We start from the raw sequence: 16,932 nt of genomic DNA on the forward strand, positions 1-16,932 counted from the left end.
TTACTGAAATACTGCTGGACAATTTATACATTTTTCAAATACAATCCCTACTTTTAGGCGGGTTTCAAATAACATCATGCATATTCATAACACAGTAAACACTAAACTAAAATGACAATAGTAAACAAAACCGCCGTTAAATACAAAACTATTAGGTAAGATTCTGCTGTCAACAAACCAGAATTTGCAGTTATTTATTGGGTTGAATCAGGCAGCAGCAGCATCAGACTGTACCACTGATAGATCAAGTAAACAAAAGCAGTGCTCTGAAGATAAATCAGTAACTTTACCTTCAGTACGTACAACTGAAAATGTATCCAAAAAGCGTGAGTACAATCACAATCCGAACAAAACACCCGCACAACACAACCGAAAAAAATGTTCGCAAATAAACCCCCTATTTCGTTAAAACAGAGTTCAGATGGCTGAAAATCTGGTAATCCGGACAGCCGAAAGCCTCACAACGACACGGACGCGTACGCGATGAATGAACATGAGCGAAATGGTAGGAGGCAATGTTCGAATTTTATTGGCCTGCGTCACATTCATGCCTAGGCTTGATACGAAAATAAATAAGAGCAACGCTTTGAAGGTATTTTTTCCAATTTAATCAGTAATTGCATAACTTTACCGTATTCTTGAATGTTGGAGAAGTGATGCCAGCTGATGGCGGTTATTGATAAATAGCCCCACTATTATTTGCACTAGTTCAAGGTTTATTTATAGCCGAAAAAAATGCATGAATGAACGCGAAGCAATGAATGAAAGTCTTTTTCAGATAGTTCAGTTTAGTTAGCTTAACAAGTTCCGGATAGTTTATGTATTGTAGTTATTCTTGAGTTGATTTTAAGCGGCAACAGTGCTAACCGATAAGATAATTTTGAGGGCACCAAAAGCTAAAAAAGTTCCACCTACCGTTTCAGCGTCGGATTCAAGGGGTTCTTTATCGAAGCGACACAGTGTTAAAACCAGACGATAACTTCTTGCAACTTTAGAGCCAAAAATTGGATCAAACTTGACAGCGAAACGTCAGAAAACGCCAAAACTGAAAAGACCCGTATTTTCGCAAAAACCGCACTACCGAATAGGAAAACATCACGAAACGGCCAAGGAAAAGTTCCGGTTTGAGCGAATCAACAATTTTCCGCGCGAAAATTGAAAATATCTTCAATTTTTGAATTTCTACAGAGCGAATTGCGCACCGCTTCACTCTTATCGGCCATTAAACAAAAGACTGCTTGTATGCCAATACATGCGTATTAAGGTGACTTGGACGTATAACCCCAAAAACCCTTCAAAGAAGTTTAAAACATCAAAGTTGTGCTAAAAATAATTCAAGAAGCTAAACCAAGCACTACTTGGTGAAGCTGAGTTCAAGTTCAGTTCAAGGCTCTGAGCTGCCACTCAGAGCCTTGAAGAAGTTGACAAAAGCAGCGGGTTGTAGAATGTTGAGAGAACGAAGGAGTTAAGATCGTTTCATCTTCTCGATGGGCATTAAAAGTTCGAAACACAGAGCTTAAAGCTGGTGAAAACAAGGCATAGAAGCCCACATTGAAGAAGGCGACTAAAGAAGCAGAGTTCCAAGATGAAGGAAACTATGCAATGCCCGAATATTAAGCAGCACCAACCGGAAATTGAACAACTGCAAAGAAGCATCACCGATATTAAAATCGAATGGTAAGTAAGATTACAATAAGCTGAAGAGATCTGCAAAATCAATCAAAAAATATAATTCAAATACCTACTTTGCAAGAGCTTCTTATGCTTACACTACTAATCTAAATCACTCTAAATCTAAACTACTGGGGGCTGAAATTCCAAATCAACAGTCATTAGCAACGTTTTATTATTCGAATTACAGAAAAAACCAACAACAATCTGATACCAAGTTATACGAGCATTTAGTATATTGCAGAATAAATAATTATTACGAATTGCATGCACCTCTGATTAAGTAAATTGCGCATATATAAACAGTAAAAAGCTGAAAGTGTTTGGAAAAACAAACCGCCCTAATTAGGGCTTACTTAAGTATCCAGCCTAGGTGATATGTCCTTTCCGTTTTCCTTTGGATTGGCTATTCGCGATCCAAACTGGAGAGCTCGTTTCTTGAGCGTTGCAGCGTTTCGCAGCCCTAATTCATAGGCCAGGGAGCGAAGCAAAATCTTTTCTCCAAAGCCCTCAGGAAGATCATTGGTTGGATATGTTCTAACAATCCCACCAAAAATTAATTCCCGAGTGACCGGCAGGAGATTGGAGGACAAACAGTATGTACTTTAAAGACAATCCGGATTTTCGCTTTTAGGAACTGTCGGTGTTCTCGCGACTTGCTTTAAGGTGCACCGGGTGTTCGGATAAGAGCGCAGTGTGGCAAAAAAACTGGCTCTTATCCAAACATCCGCTACCAAAATCGTTACTTACTTTTCCCAGCTCGGTAGCTCCCGAACAAAATCCACCACATTTTCATCTAAATAAGGCGTTCGCAGCTGTCGACCGTGATCTGATACAGCCCGATCATCTCGTCCTAGATTACGATATGGAAGATTCATCCAGTCGTCATCCAATGATTCTTGCAGCCCCTGAAATCAAAAAAACAATTTCCCTAAAATTCTTCAACAGTTATATGCAGTTGACTGATCAACTGAGTTAGTTGCTCGATTTACCTTCCAGGAATATCGCTTAAAGGCTGTCCTGTGCCTTCTGTATCCGCCAAATAATTCATCGGCACCCATTCCAACAATCAAAATCTGAAAACATATGCAGTGGTATCAACCAAGGGCGGATTCAGGGGGGGGTCATGGGGGTCATGGCCCCGCTACCATTCAATTCTCTATCCAACGATGCCAAAACGAATTCTGTGGCTCGGATGGTTCTTGAGAAACTTCGAAAAAAGCAGCGACATGTTCAAGTGGATTTTGCAACTCAAAAAAAAACCACGCAAATCTAAAACTTCTTGAATTTAAGTCTTTTTTGAGAAAACTGCCAACATTTCCCCATCCATGGTTCACTTTCTAATAAGGCCATTTATTTCTGTCTAGAATGATGTACACATGAACGTTCTTGCTCATTTTGCCTCCGAGATATGAGCAAAAACGGGCCGGAAAACATGAAATTTTGGCATAATCTTGCACCTAAGTGTCTGATATTCAATCAACTCGCAAATTTTCTCGATTAGAAACTTACTCTGGCAGATGAGACATAATGAGAACTCTGGCCCTTGCTGGCAAACCATAACGCACACCCCAGACTATCGTCCAGAATGGTATTGAGTGGATATATCAGGTCAGCAATGTGTCTATCTCGCTCCTGATCTAAGCTCTCTTTAGTCACATTAATCTCAACAAAGTTCCAGTCTCTATGGGGGCAGAGAGCTTTTAGCTCTTCAAGCGTTTCCAGTCCTAGGGGATTATAATTTTAGCAAAACGCCCACGGCAGTTTTTTTAATCCCTAGTCTAAAACACCACATTAGAAATGATAGTAGTTTAAGCCTTGCTACTTGCCAGTGACTCGGTCTGGTGATTGGTAATTCTTTGCCTCCTCAAAGGAAACATTCAGCAGATCGATAGGCCGCTGTTTGTCCACATATTGGTCGCAAAGGGACGCGAGAACAGCGCAATCTACTCCGCCGGAGAATAAAATTCCTGTTGTTGCATGCTTGCAGAGTTTCTTCTCCGCAATGCAGCTCTTGCAATATTCTGGCTGGGCTGCTAGTCGCTGTTGCACAGCATTTTCCAGTAAGTTCCTCAGAGTATACACGTTTTTCTTCCATGTCGGGCAGTTCAGAAGCTCAGTAAATATCGTGTAGGTTTCAAGGCTTTCTGGCTGTTTTAGACCTCTTAGTAGAACCAAGTTGGCATTTTCCGACAAATCGTCCGGCACACAATCGCCCTCAGATGCCGGCCTCGCAATTGAAATGTCGGTTTTCAGGAAAGCTTCCAGCTCCTTCAATTTGGTATAAAAGTTTTTGTTCTTGTAGGGCCAAAAGTCCACTTCAAAGCTGTTCTTCAGCACATCAAAACAGAACACACCTATCGAGGGTATTTCGATGAATCGAAATTGGGTATTCCGTTTGGCCACACTTGTCAGCACGAGAGTGTCGCCTTCCTCATTTCGCCCCAGCAGTAAGCTGCGCCTTCCAAATCGATCTCTGGCAAAGTACAGCTTGTTGTTGGTTTTATCGAAAAATATGAACGCATAAGGACCGTGCAACTTGCCCAACCCATTTAATAAGTCCGAGGAAATGTGTTCTTTGAGAAATGAATGAAACAAGTGCGTGTCCCCTTTCTCTTTTTGAATGCTGTCATTTAGGCCAGAGAAAATGTCCCCGTTGTAGCAAAAAACCGACTCGGGATCTTCGATCGGCTGGGGGCTCAAAGTCTGGCCCTGCAGCCACAACACACTGGAGGCAAACGCAAGACTGCTCTGTTGTAGGGACAGCACTTTAAAATTAAAACTGTCCGGACCGCGGTTCTTTATATTGGCCTCGAATATCAGCTGAAACAATCCGTGAAAATTGTGTTTGAATGCTAAGGAAATTGCGAATTCAATGCGGTATTTACCTGGCTGACCAAGTTATCACAATTATTACAAAAGCTATTTAAAACACAGAATATCCCGCACATTATGAAAGTCAACAAAATGTCACTTTGAAGCCGTTATGTTCCGGTCGATCTTCTTTTCTGGGGGCTGTAGACGGTTTGCAACAATGGATTTATGTTTAGAATTTAAAAGTTCCTCAGGTAACTGGAAATTTTTCTCACTTTAATGGGTTTTGTGTTCTTTGAAAGTTTGCCTCGAAAGTTAAAAAAATTGATTCAACCGATGACTTGATTGATTACAGAATTTAATATCTACTTTACACAATAGTTTATAAGTAGGCCATTAAATCGCCGAAAATTAGAAATGCATCCTCGCCTCAAGTAAGATAAATGGCCCGGGGTAAAAACGCCCTTTTTTCTAGGATTATAATATCTAAAATTATGTACAATATGTTTTCTCGGACTGTCTTATCCAAACAGCAACAATGGAATGCATACTGCACCACGGTTCCACTGGCAACAGGGCATTAAAGCAAACTCCTACGACTAACTTCACGCTTGAACAGTCATGTTTTCGGTTGGTTATGTCATAGATAAAGACGTGTATGGGTTCTTGTCTTTCTGAGTTCTGAGTTCTGGTACTTGTCTTTATCTATGTATGGGTTATGTTTCCGCATCAGTTGTGCATCAGTTGAACCACAGACTACATACTATTGAACAGTCTGTGAGTTGAACATTTCCAGTCTGATTCGCAGATTAAAAGGAACAACTTTATATAAAAGTGTGTGTGTATACAGTTCTATGAACATCTATGAGTAGTGCGCGTGTGGATAAATCGATTAAAATGTCCAAAGAAGTAGACATTAAGCCCCCCAACCACATTGTCGACGATTGGAGTTTCAATTTCCAAGGTGCTGGCAAGATAAGTTCATGTTTCGACTCTACTAACTTTAATCTGGACGAATCGTATCCCGTTCAAGTGACCCACATATACGACCCTTCACATTTCTGGATCGTTACCAGAATCGCGGAAATTGATGCTTTCCACCACTATATGCACGACTTTTATAAAAAGTACACGAGGTATTATCGAATTCCGCTCGAACACCTTAAACTGAACATGTACTGTATGGTTCACATTGATACACGGTTCTACAGAGGCATCTTAACCAATGTGCCTTTGCTTGGCGATGCCCAAACGTTGGGTTTTGTATTTTTGATTGACTATGGCAGTACAGCCAAAGTGCCCCTTGATCAATTGTATTTCATGACCGAGGCGATGTTTGATGTGCCAGCGTTTGCAGTTCGAGCCAGTCTGCAAGGTAAGATTGTATATCTTATATTGTTTGAAAGCAACACTAATTCTGATTCTGTTTAGGATTAGGGCCTTTGGAAGGAGATTCGTGGCCAGTGGATCTCGCGGACGAATTGTGGAAATTAGTGACCACCGACTGTCTCGTCGGTAAAGTCACGTACATCTGCAGCACAAACAAAGTGCTATTTTTAAAACTTTTCAACCTCAACGACAATAATCGCGAATCGATCAATGATCATTTCGTATCTGAACGTTTGGCGCGACAAATGTCCACTTTCGATGTTAAAGAGATGAAACGCTCCCAAAAGGAAAAGCGTCTTCCTGTCCTACCATTCCTACAGCCATCATTTGCGGAACTGGAAACAGGAGCCTGTACGGATTCGAGTAAATTGGCTGAATTGATCAAAGAGTTTCAGCCCTTTGCTAAAATGTGATCTACAGTGGCAACTTTAATTTAATGTTACTTTTAAAATAGCTGACTGTATTGCCAGTATAACACTTTCCCGCGCACTTAAAATACGCTCTTTAATAATATGCCGAGTGAGCCAGTTTATACAATCAATGAAGACACTTTGCCCCGCCTTTGAGGCCCTTTGTGTCAACAATTTGTAATTTTACTTACGTGATATTAACATAGGTAGTGTTAAGTGTATATTTTAGTTTCACATGCTGTGACCATAAGACTGAGACCAGAATAATGTTAAGTGTACATTTTCAAATTGTTCAAACTTATCTTTAGTTAAATCTACGGGTTTCAATTGAAATGAATCAATATTATCACGAGCAGAACAAATAAATGTAGAATTTACTTTAACAGCATTCTGTCTAGGTTTTTTTTGCATCTGGCAGATCAGATTGGCTAGACTTTGCCAAAATTTGTTAATGCCGTTGAAATTGTGCAAAAAATCTGAATCTTTAGTATTTCTGTTAGTAGCATAGTCGGCATAATATCAGAATTCAATAGAGTTTAATTTTAATGCGGGAAAGATGTTTTACATATGATTTCGCCAAGAAGTATTAAGGTAGATAATTCCTACTGAATAGCTAATAAAAATAATGTTATTTAATAAAATTGTTCAAAAATCATAAATCCTTCAATCCATTAAAAGTTGTAGCACAGCGTTTCCCAAACTGATGAGGTTTTTCATCATATAACAATTTCGTATTGGGTTCATTGAGGAATAGCGCAGGAGTGGTGTGATTCTCCACTGCTGCCACTTTTTTATTTGAGTAATAACTCCTTTGTTAATGAGCCATTTTATTCTCACACTTATAAGTATAAATATTTAGACACAAAGCAATATAACTTAATAAGCAAGTATAAAAACATATACAAAATGAGTCCTAACGAAATTTAACAATAGAAAACCTCTGTTCAAAAAATGTATGCAAAAATTAATTAATTATGCGATATCTTGAATCAGACGCAAGGCTATTATTTGCATTGTCCCGGTAGCTTTCTAACTCGAACATCTGATCGTTTTTCTATTATTAAATTTACCTACAATTTATCACAAATTACTGAAAGTTGAACTACACAAAAAAACTGGGTACAGTAAAACAATGTGCGTACACAATATAACATCTGTACAATAATAAAACTTTGTATCGCATATAATATGTACATTTGACTAGGTTGCGTTAACATTTTGTATATTAATATTATTATTATTACTAAAGTCAAACAATGTTATATTCTATTTGAATATTTAAGTTTATCGGTTAACTTGAGAACCAGAGAATTTGGTTTTTCGTGAAAATTGGTTTATTATGAAATTGCTGTTCAAAAGGTTTACCATATTTCAGGCGATAAAAAGTGCAATCATTTGAACAACAGTTATAATAGATAGGGGAAATTGAGTTGTTAACTCCTTCCTGCATTTCACAGGACAAACCAACTGTTCTTGAAAGTAACATTTGGGCTATTCAGTCTTTTTACAAGTAATCAATCTAGGTAGACTAACATTCAATCACCTTCTTACAATGTACAATGATTTTATTTCAAGCAGTCGAAATCATTGCACAGTAAGTAAAATAGCTGAATTTTCTATTGTTCATTCAATCGTTTTGCGATACTTCCATGAAAATACCTCAATTAACATGGTAAATAAATAGAAAACCAACCAATTAGAACCTGCCAAAGCAAAAAACAGTTTCTTGAAAATCCAATTTACCACCTAAATTTGTATAAGATTGGCCATGGAATTTGTTCAAAAACACTGATGTTTTATTTCTGTGGACCTTTTTCCTGTACTCTCAAATGACTTGGTAACTTGCTCAGAAAACTTGTTTGCACGTGATCGTTCACGAAGAAATAGTTTAATACTTTAGGATTCACTAAAAGCAAACCAACTAAAGGTTTTTGTAAAGATCAGATCAGTTGGTTGATTAAAGAGCAAGCATCCTTTGACCGTTGAAAGCCTCAACCAACGACTATCTCTCAATTACTCTATACCTTAACAATATTGTGTTCGCAGACAACTGCAAGTATCGCTTGGTAAAATTTAATAACATTAAAAATTAAATCTTTCTTGAGACGATTTTTCGACGAGGCGAAACAATCAATACCAGTAATATTAAGGGTTTTTCTATGTTTTTTTATAAATGGTTTTAAAACATTCGATTATGAGCTGAAAATAATAAAAACCGATGTGCAATTGATCGCATGATCACATAAATTGATCCCCTTATACCATTTGGAAGGTTGAAATGCATTATTATAATCTCTTTATGGCAGTAGTATCGTTGTGGCATTTGGCAGTGATTTACAAAATACTTTAAACCGGCAGTATTTGCTTAGCAATGTGTTGTCTGCCGTTGCGAGTTATTGAAGCCAATTGGTTGCGGAACAATATGAATCAAACATAAAAAAATTGCGTATTTAAATGGGAAATATGTTATCAAACTTTGCCAAGCAAAACTGGCCATTTGACCAACTTAGTAGCAGCTAGTTCTGATGACGTCGTCTGCGAATGTGACCCTCTTCTAGCTGGGTTGCGGCGGCACCAACGGAGCATGCGGATGTATTGCACTAACAGGTCTGCTTCTTGTTTGCTCCACTTTTCGCATCTCAACCTGTAAGAAAATTACTTAGTAACACGTACCGGCCTATAGCCACAGATCGTGAACCAGCTTACCATATTTTCATGCAAAACTTCCATATACTCCCTAACCAAAGTAGCTATCTGGAATGCCTGAGCAGTAGTTAGGATCACTTTGCTTTGCTTGTGATCGCTGCCAGTGATAATCATCAAACATTGCAAGGCTGGCGAATAGGACAAAATGCTGTTATAGTCGTATGTGCAAAGCGTATTTCTCGATCGATGTTCAAGCAAGTGAAGGCCCTTTTGGTCGACTGCTAGCCATAAAACTCGCGGCCAATTTGAGGTGAATGATTGCTGAAATCACAACATTAAATCAACACAATTCATTTCAATTTCAATCGATTACCATAACGTCGAAGATTGTGGCTTTATGCAACGGCCAACTCTGGATCAGATTCAAAAACGCTTGCTTTGCTTCTGAGGGCGTCATGCCTCGGAGACTTTGATGGTGCATCTGCACTCCATCCTGAGGCACTGTAGGCACCATTCGAGCCGGCAGACAATGACAAGAAATCGGCCGGTAATCGTGAATTGTTTCGTCAAAATCGCCCAACTCCAATTGTGCTTGCAGGGCAGTCAACATCATCTAAAATTACCCAAAATTGCACAGATCTATCAACAACTCTTTTAAATCACTTACAGCTTCTTTCTCCGTAATGGGAAACCGATCCGTGCGCAAATCGTGCAAGACTTGGTGATATAACAACTCCTTTTCAACTGGATCGTTTAAATTGATGTAATTATCCATGAACAGATGCTTCTTGAACAGGAAGAAATGATGCTGCGGGCGCACTTTTTTTGCCGTCCCCGTGGTAGTAGTCTGATTCGCTGTTGAAGCGGCTCTGTATCGTTCCCACTTTGCCATCACATCGGCCACCTTTTCCTCAGCAGACAGGCTCCGTTCAGAGTTCCCCAACACTTCGTATATGGCATAACCTGATAAGAACATTGTATTAAATAACATCCTACTATCGAGCAATGTGAAGAAAAAACCTACCTTTGGCCTCTTCAGTAAGGCCGATTTTATCTCGAACCACTTCCAACACATCATTCGCCGTTGCTGATGGGTTGAATTCGACGCTATGATATTGACCATCCATGAAATGGAACCTGGCATAGACTGGCCGACGATTGATCGTACAGAGAATTTCTTCTCGCGATGGGGGCCATTGTCTGCGTCTAGTGCTTTGGGTTTTTAATAGGCACTTTTCTGCAAACCTTGCATACTTTCCTTCTTCAGTTACATAGTCAGAACTACATCTAAAAGCAAAACAGGTAAACCCTGATAGTTTCGCACTCACGCGTTTATCAATGTACCTTTTTAGATGCCCTATCAAATAGCGCCTGATGACTTTGTTAGGGGGCAACACAACCGAACAGGACAACGATAACAGAGCCCAATGCCGGAGATTCACCCTGGAGTTCGGATCTGGATGATCAGTGGTTTGCTTGATCAGTTGCAGATACAGTTCACACAGCAGTGACTCTTTGCGCATGCATCTTTCCAAGATGGTTTGCAGGAGGGAAACGTGCTCGTCTTCAACTCTTCTGATGATTTCGCCTGAAAGCGATGCGACCAAAGTACAAATTAAACAGTCTTTGTTGAAGCCACCATGAGTGAGTACCGTTCTGTCCAAGGCCAGCGTAAGTGAGAATGATTTGGAACACTTGAAGCATTACTTGTTCTTCGGCCTCGGGCATTTTGCTGATGCTCTGAAGCAATGGCTGTTTGCTAAACGCCCAGAAAGCATGGTGGAAGCCTTTATACGTTTCGCTTGTGTCACCTGGAATATTTACGAGGCTTGAGCGTAAGTGCATAAATCGCCAACAGCATTCACTGCGTATTACCTCCATGCTCTTGCCTGAGCTTGTCCAGCTTATGCTTGCTTAATCTGCGCAGAGTGTTTCTCAGAAAACTCCCCGATGAATCGGTGGGTTTTCTCAGTATGTCGTGATCCACTAAGGACCGACGACAGTTAACCAGGTTGTGATAGAGCCGCACTCTGTCCTCATTTGTTATACCTAAACATTTTAGGCGATGTTAAATAGTAGACGAGGAATGTGTGTAGATGCTCACTTTTCACTCGTTTTTGCGGCGCTTCACTTTCAGTCATCCATCCGGCCAGAGCTGGATAATAGCTGGCGATCAAGGAGCCGATTTCGTTTTTCTGCTTGGTTTCAAACACGTAACATTTATGATTGTTTTCCCCCACTGATCGTTGAAGAGTGATCGTTATGAAACTGTCGCTGGGATCGAGAAGAATGCTTTCGATATCCTGATACCGGAACTCGTTCAATACAAATTTGTCGTCGTTTTTGATCAGCATTACTCCATCACAGTTTACACCTAAATCAAACATTTTTCTCATTATTGCTACCGGCATTGAGTAACGTGTCTTCACCTAAAATTAAAGCATTTCCATACGACCAGTAGCCTCTATAGGTAACAGGGAACATCGTAGTGCCATACAGAGGATACTGCATGACGCAGGTGAGGTAGAGAGCTTTTGCAGTCAGTTCTAAACGGTTTGCTCCATATTGGCGGTGAGCTTGAGCAATAATTGGCACCTTTGGAAAAACCAGATTAATATAATTCCAAAGATTCAAGAAAGAGAAGGAAAAGTCTTCTTACCCACACATCATCTCCACGGGTTTTTGATATGCGATAAGGCAAATAGGTGTCTATATCAGTGTAATACTCCAGTTTGCTGTCGTCTTTCGGATTGCCTAATGCTACTTGTGCCTGCAATCCAGCTAATTGCAATGCTACTTTTTCGGTAACTGGAAAATCATCTCGCTACAAAAACATTTTTTGTCAATTGCTAACCCTAAAGAACAACTTTCAGGTTCCGAGAATGAAGCTTTTGATCTTGGCCAAAGAAAAACTTGCCTTAACTACACTATGAACGGCTTGAGCATATAATAGATTCACTTCGACTGGATCTTGACTAAGCACGCGAGTGGCTTTAAAAAGTCTTCGTCTAAAAATGAATCGATTTTCGCCGCCACTTAGACCCGGCGCGCTTCGTCTCCCTAAGGTCGCTAAGCCGCTTGGAGGAGTCAGTTTATTTTGATTCCTGAAAAAACCCCAAAAAATGTTCACCCCCACTATCTCAGAAAATAATTAAACACGTACTGTTCCCATTGCGCAATTATATCATACAAGTAATGGTGAGCTCGAACGTGCTCCTCGCCATCCGGTCTGTTCTGATAGATGGCCCATCCTTCCAAATTTCTGAGCCCCAATCGTTCTGCTAGTTTCCTAGCGGCGTCTTGGGCCGTATCTGTAGGATGAACATCGATTGCCTTCGTACGACCATCCAAGAAAAAGAACCGACAAACAATCGTTCCTAATCTTTTCATTGCCTACGACACAAACATTTTCCTCGGGCCGGATTAGAGTGGATAGACAACTTACTGCTACTTCAACCGACGAGGGAGAATGTTCTCGAACAGTAATTTTGTTATTATTGCAATTGTCCAAACACCATTGAACATACTGAGCAACTTTGCCATCTTGCGTGAGGTTTTTCTTCAAAAACGAGATAAAATATCTGTACAGCAATTTCGATGGCTGGAACGAAACAACACAGAGGCACAACAAAAGCCAAACACGCTCGGCCGAGTCGGTATTCGGATTATTTGTGGCCTAAAATCAGAAGAAAAAAATCAGAAATTCTAATTTTTCGATGGTAAATAGCGGAACACCTACCTGTCTGATGCACTGCACAAACACTTCGTCTCGAAGCTCTTCCCGTTCCAGCGCAAACCCAATTATTGACTGGATAACCGAAAGTTCCCTGTCCGTGTTAAGCTCACCCCGAATATATTTACATAAATCCTGCAAAGGCAACTCTCAAAAAACCGTGGTGGATTAAACATTTCGCCGACTTACTCTAAAAATAGTACAAGCTACATTAACGTTATCTGGATCATATAAATGCATGTGGGAATTGGGGATTGTGTTTCCTTTGTAAAAAGTGACCATTTCGTATTTGGGGATCATTTCAGAACTTTGCCTTTTCCTCGTTAGCGTTGCCATAATCGTACCTGCAACATCGATACACTCAAAAGTGCCATTTCCCACTTTTCACTGCCTCATCAGTACAAATACTTTAAAAGGCAATACAATGCTTCCAGTATTAGACAGCTGTTTAAAAAACTAACGTTTTGGTACCTTTTCTGAAGCGTGCAGCAGGAAAAGAACAAGCCACAACAACTCGAGAGTCGCTTGTTGCCTGCAATTTAGAAAGTATGTAATAGTGTTGCACAGTGACCTTTCAGTGACTGAGGGATCTAAATGGTGCCAGCTACTGTACCGAAAGCATTGTACTACGATAAATTATGTCAATCTATAGGTAATCGGATCAGGAAAAATGAAACAAATCAAATCTCGGCGTAATTTACAGCAATGACGAAGACAAACGTGCCAATTCGGATTCATTTGGGTGCCATGGATGACAACAAAAATTGCAGATAAATAGTTGAATATCGCATGTATTTACAAACAGAAAAGTCACTCAGATGTTTGAACTTGAAATATGCACAAAACCTGCAAATTGTACCTTCAGGACTTCTCTCGTGAGCATTGAAGTGCTGATTAGCAAATTCAACCATGTCATAGTGCAATTCGTCCAAATGGTTTTCCTTCTCGCTGTTTTCGCTCAATTCCTGCAACTTCTTCTCGACTCTGAATTTCCTTCTCTGCTCCCTTTCACTGCTGGCAATTTGATGCAATTTGTCCACCTGCTGCTGCTGGTATTGCTGCGTGATCTGATTGTTGTTCTGATGCAGCTGCTGAACTGGAATCTCGTGATTGTTGTGTTTCCAATGCTGCGACTGTAAGTTGATTCCATTCAATTAGTTTGATTCAAACAGCAAATTAAAAAATGCAAAATAAACTACCAAAGAACTGCTGGATCGGGACACTGTCGGTGTGGGTCGAGGACTTTCAGAAGGCAATTTGGGAGGCGCTGGCAATGGAGGAGGTGAAACGCACAATGGAAGCATTGAATCTTCTCTAGGCAAGACCGATTCGTAGATGGGCTCGTCTCTTGATTTTCTTCCTGCAAAAATCCATGTTGTAAGACTGTCATGATTAACTGATGTTAAGGCATTAAGAATGGAAAATGACTGTAATTTTACTTGCCTTCTTTAGGAGGAATTTCTATAGGAGGAGGAGCTATCGGCGTCTCTGGAGACGATTGGAAGGCTGGAGGCGGGGGCGGTGGAGGCCCGGTTGGCTCTGGAAGACTCGGCAGGCCCATTTTTGGAAGCACTGGAGTCAGCTGTTCTTGTGCAAGACCTGGAGATTTACGGCAAAAACAAATCAACCAAATCGACAGCATGCGGTTTTCACATAAGAAAATAACGAGCTTTGAAAAAGCAACCGCATTTCAATACATGCTCCACCTACCTTCTAACTCTTGCTGTATCACTGTTTCTAATTCGACGTCCAAGTCTTCCACTAGCTCATTCATTTTTTCCCCAATCTCATCTATTATGTTGGTGCGGCCGTTGGCTTGAGGTGCAACATCCGAGAGGAACGCAAACAAGTTGTCCAGATCGACAGATTCGGTGGCGTTTTCATTGATATGTGGCTTAAGCTGTTCTGCCATATGAGAAAGCTCTGCTATTTCTTGCTCGGCGGCTCTGCGACGGGAATAATTGGTCAGAAATTAGGGACATTTAGACATTATAAGAAAGGCACCTTTCGCTTTGCTCTAGATCGCCGTTTTGTAATGAGATGGGGATGGGCGGGGGCGGCAGTGCTTCCATTTCTTCGGACTCCAGCTCTTTTTCTCTATTCAGCCTTGCCGCTTCCGCGTCCCGTTCAGCCTCTCGCTGCTTTCTTTCTTCTTCTAGGCGTTCTCGTTTGCGCATTTCTTCCTCTACTCGTCGCATTTCTCTTAGAGCGGCTGCCACTTCTGCAATTAAACCGGGAGCTTCAGCAATGAAAAAATGTGAAAATTAGTCGGAACCACCTCTGGCGAATACACCCCTCAAGTGGCTTTGTATTACAACGGCGGCTCTTCTTTTTTTCAAAAAATCTATCCGTAGTTTCCACCCTTTGTAAGCATGCTGGATTTTCAGGATGGCGTCCCGGATTTTCACATATTCTTTCCTAGCTTTATATTTTCTAAAAATGCACAGTCAGGAGAATTGTTGATTGATCGGGTTGCAAATGAGCTTACCGCCATGTTTTCTGGATAAGAACGGTTTTGGCCTTAATCATTTTATTTCTGGTGTCCTCCAGTGGTTCGTGAATGTGAGATCGCATAAAGACTTTCGTTTTGCCCAATTGCCATTCTGTCTTAGGAAGCCGGTAGCTTTCTATTAGACAGAGCGACGCCTTCTGAACGTCCGGAGGCAAGCGATTTTTGGACAGACAGTGATACCTAGAGAATACTGACTTTAAGCTGGTTCATATGGATTACTCACCCGAATAATCACCTTATAACAAAGTCTTCGTAATTCATATGAATCGGAAATCCTTCCTTTCTAATTCTAATAATATCTAACATTCCTAAATACTTTAATTGGTCCAGGACTAAAGCGTCATCATAGTCGTTTGGAAGTTTGTCTTTGTTTGGCTTGATACACCTTACATACCAGGGGGTGGTCGACTGGAGCACATCAACCAGAGCTTGCAATTGATGCCTGAATGAGAGCAAATGCTCGAAATAAATCGGGTTGTAAAGTCAACAGTGAAATATTACCTGAATGTATCCGACACTGTGGGTTTTCCTTTGCTGGTTCCTCGTGAAACCGTGCCCACTCCGTTAGTGGTTTGCGTTTTCTGTGCTAGATCTTGAAACGTGGATAAATCCTGCACGAATTCATTGGTACTTCTAGAAATGATATCGAAGAAAACGTCCTGCTGAACGTCGCGGTTTTTATCGACAAATCCCTTGACATTATACGTTACACAGCCTGCATAGTGTTTAACACCGAATTCAGTCTCCCATCTCCTACGGTCGTCACCTGCAGAACAATGAAATTTCATGAAGCAATAGTTTGTTTAAAACATGTGCTCTTGCCTTTAACATATCTCTCATTATTCTCGAATTCTGCATGCAAATTGGAAATATACGAAGCATCACAACCTCTGGGTAGGTGACATTGTTCACTCAGCAGTCTTAAAATACATCTAGGCGGTTTCTCCAATAATTCTAAACATAACGTATTGTCCGTAAAGGCAATATGATTAAAGCTTATTTCTTCTTGTTGATACTGAAAATTTCCGTTTAGCAAAAAGTGAAGGTGGAAACAGTCCGCACTTACAATATCCTGTTCCAGTGCGAAAACGTAATGATTGAAAAACTTGTGCAATTTCTCGTTGGTGTAGTTAATACACAACTGCTCGAACGAGTTAACGGCGAAATTTTCAAATCCGAAAATATCAAGCACGCCTAAAAATCGGGAAGAGTCTTGACCTGGATTGATGCAGTTGTTGATGTGATTGATCAACCAAGCAAACGTTCGGGAGTATAAAGCTTTGGCCATTGCGTGACGGTTTTCTCCAGCCTAAAAAAAAATAATTAACTGCCGAGCCAAGGGTTTTGTTAATGCGATCACACCTGCTGTTTTGTAAGCGGAATCTCCGTAATATTTCCCCGGACATTTATTTGTCTTAACAGCACTACTTGACGGATACTCTGGATTTCCAAACCAAGCAGTTTGGATAAAATTTCCAGAATGCCTTCATCATCTTTGGTGAGTTGCGATCTTTCCCCATCTGAAACAGAAGAAATACAGTCAAAAACTAGAAATATTTCAAGGAAATAGTATGCAATAACTATGAGATTGTAGATAAGTTCTATATTGTTGAGGCGGATTCATTTTTTACAAACTTCTTTTTGGGTATTTCGCCTCAAAAATTTAGAGGGTATCCTGCGACACACTTAGGCTTAAGCTGTAAGAGAAAATTCCAATTAGTAGAGAAATTAATTTGAAAAATTACCTTGACGTTTCG

The 16,932-nt window shown here is 40.4% G+C and overlaps 4 protein-coding genes across 5 annotated transcripts in view; 1 reads left to right on the top strand and 3 right to left on the bottom strand.

The window, feature by feature from the left end:
- Positions 1-574, bottom strand: part of LOC109536297 (protein C-ets-1) — a gene marked incomplete in the record, with an annotated part of 68,258 nt that extends 67,684 nt beyond the window's left edge. The window contains 1 exon segment of the mRNA XM_048667654.1: positions 291-574.
- Positions 575-1,829: 1,255 nt separating this feature from the next.
- Positions 1,830-4,815, bottom strand: LOC109536296 (asparagine synthetase domain-containing protein CG17486). Its single transcript, XM_019902453.2, has 6 exons — positions 4,560-4,815; positions 3,501-4,494; positions 3,184-3,398; positions 2,664-2,747; positions 2,422-2,579; positions 1,830-2,208 (listed from the first exon to the last, which is right to left on the bottom strand). The coding sequence occupies exons 1-6, from the start codon at positions 4,620-4,622 to the stop codon at positions 2,028-2,030; spliced, it is 1,695 nt and encodes a 564-aa protein (XP_019758012.1). The 5' UTR covers positions 4,623-4,815; the 3' UTR covers positions 1,830-2,027.
- A 134-nt stretch (positions 4,816-4,949) lies between these two features.
- Positions 4,950-6,939, top strand: LOC109536299. Its single transcript, XM_019902460.2, has 2 exons — positions 4,950-5,860; positions 5,917-6,939. Exons 1-2 carry the CDS (start codon positions 5,350-5,352, stop codon positions 6,285-6,287), a joined length of 882 nt encoding a protein of 293 aa, XP_019758019.1. The 5' UTR covers positions 4,950-5,349; the 3' UTR covers positions 6,288-6,939.
- A 155-nt stretch (positions 6,940-7,094) lies between these two features.
- LOC109536294 (myosin-I heavy chain) overlaps positions 7,095-16,932 on the bottom strand; it is a 27,223-nt gene continuing 17,385 nt past the window's right edge. For both annotated transcript variants that reach the window (XM_019902451.2, XM_048667652.1), the window contains 28 exons: positions 16,538-16,695; positions 16,242-16,484; positions 15,998-16,190; positions 15,677-15,941; positions 15,411-15,617; positions 15,152-15,355; positions 14,942-15,096; positions 14,668-14,884; positions 14,374-14,609; positions 14,107-14,262; positions 13,863-14,023; positions 13,523-13,796; positions 12,853-13,007; positions 12,670-12,798; positions 12,376-12,606; positions 12,094-12,323; positions 11,848-12,034; positions 11,590-11,754; positions 11,360-11,525; positions 11,035-11,304; positions 10,806-10,979; positions 10,583-10,741; positions 10,275-10,518; positions 9,955-10,217; positions 9,598-9,893; positions 9,304-9,543; positions 8,991-9,251; positions 7,095-8,928 (listed from right to left, as the gene is read on the bottom strand). In XM_019902451.2, the coding sequence (XP_019758010.2) occupies positions 8,839-8,928; positions 8,991-9,251; positions 9,304-9,543; positions 9,598-9,893; positions 9,955-10,217; positions 10,275-10,518; positions 10,583-10,741; positions 10,806-10,979; positions 11,035-11,304; positions 11,360-11,525; positions 11,590-11,754; positions 11,848-12,034; positions 12,094-12,323; positions 12,376-12,606; positions 12,670-12,798; positions 12,853-13,007; positions 13,523-13,796; positions 13,863-14,023; positions 14,107-14,262; positions 14,374-14,609; positions 14,668-14,884; positions 14,942-15,096; positions 15,152-15,355; positions 15,411-15,617; positions 15,677-15,941; positions 15,998-16,190; positions 16,242-16,484; positions 16,538-16,695 (5,729 nt within the window). In that variant the 3' untranslated portion in view covers positions 7,095-8,838. The remainder of the gene's footprint in view (positions 8,929-8,990; positions 9,252-9,303; positions 9,544-9,597; positions 9,894-9,954; positions 10,218-10,274; positions 10,519-10,582; positions 10,742-10,805; positions 10,980-11,034; positions 11,305-11,359; positions 11,526-11,589; positions 11,755-11,847; positions 12,035-12,093; positions 12,324-12,375; positions 12,607-12,669; positions 12,799-12,852; positions 13,008-13,522; positions 13,797-13,862; positions 14,024-14,106; positions 14,263-14,373; positions 14,610-14,667; positions 14,885-14,941; positions 15,097-15,151; positions 15,356-15,410; positions 15,618-15,676; positions 15,942-15,997; positions 16,191-16,241; positions 16,485-16,537; positions 16,696-16,932) is intronic.

This window comes from Dendroctonus ponderosae, unplaced genomic scaffold (genome assembly GCF_020466585.1).
Source record: "Dendroctonus ponderosae isolate FM_Combo_2020 unplaced genomic scaffold, Dpon_F_20191213v2 Dpon_F_20191213_6, whole genome shotgun sequence".
Classification (NCBI taxonomy): Eukaryota; Metazoa; Arthropoda; class Insecta; order Coleoptera; family Curculionidae; genus Dendroctonus; species Dendroctonus ponderosae.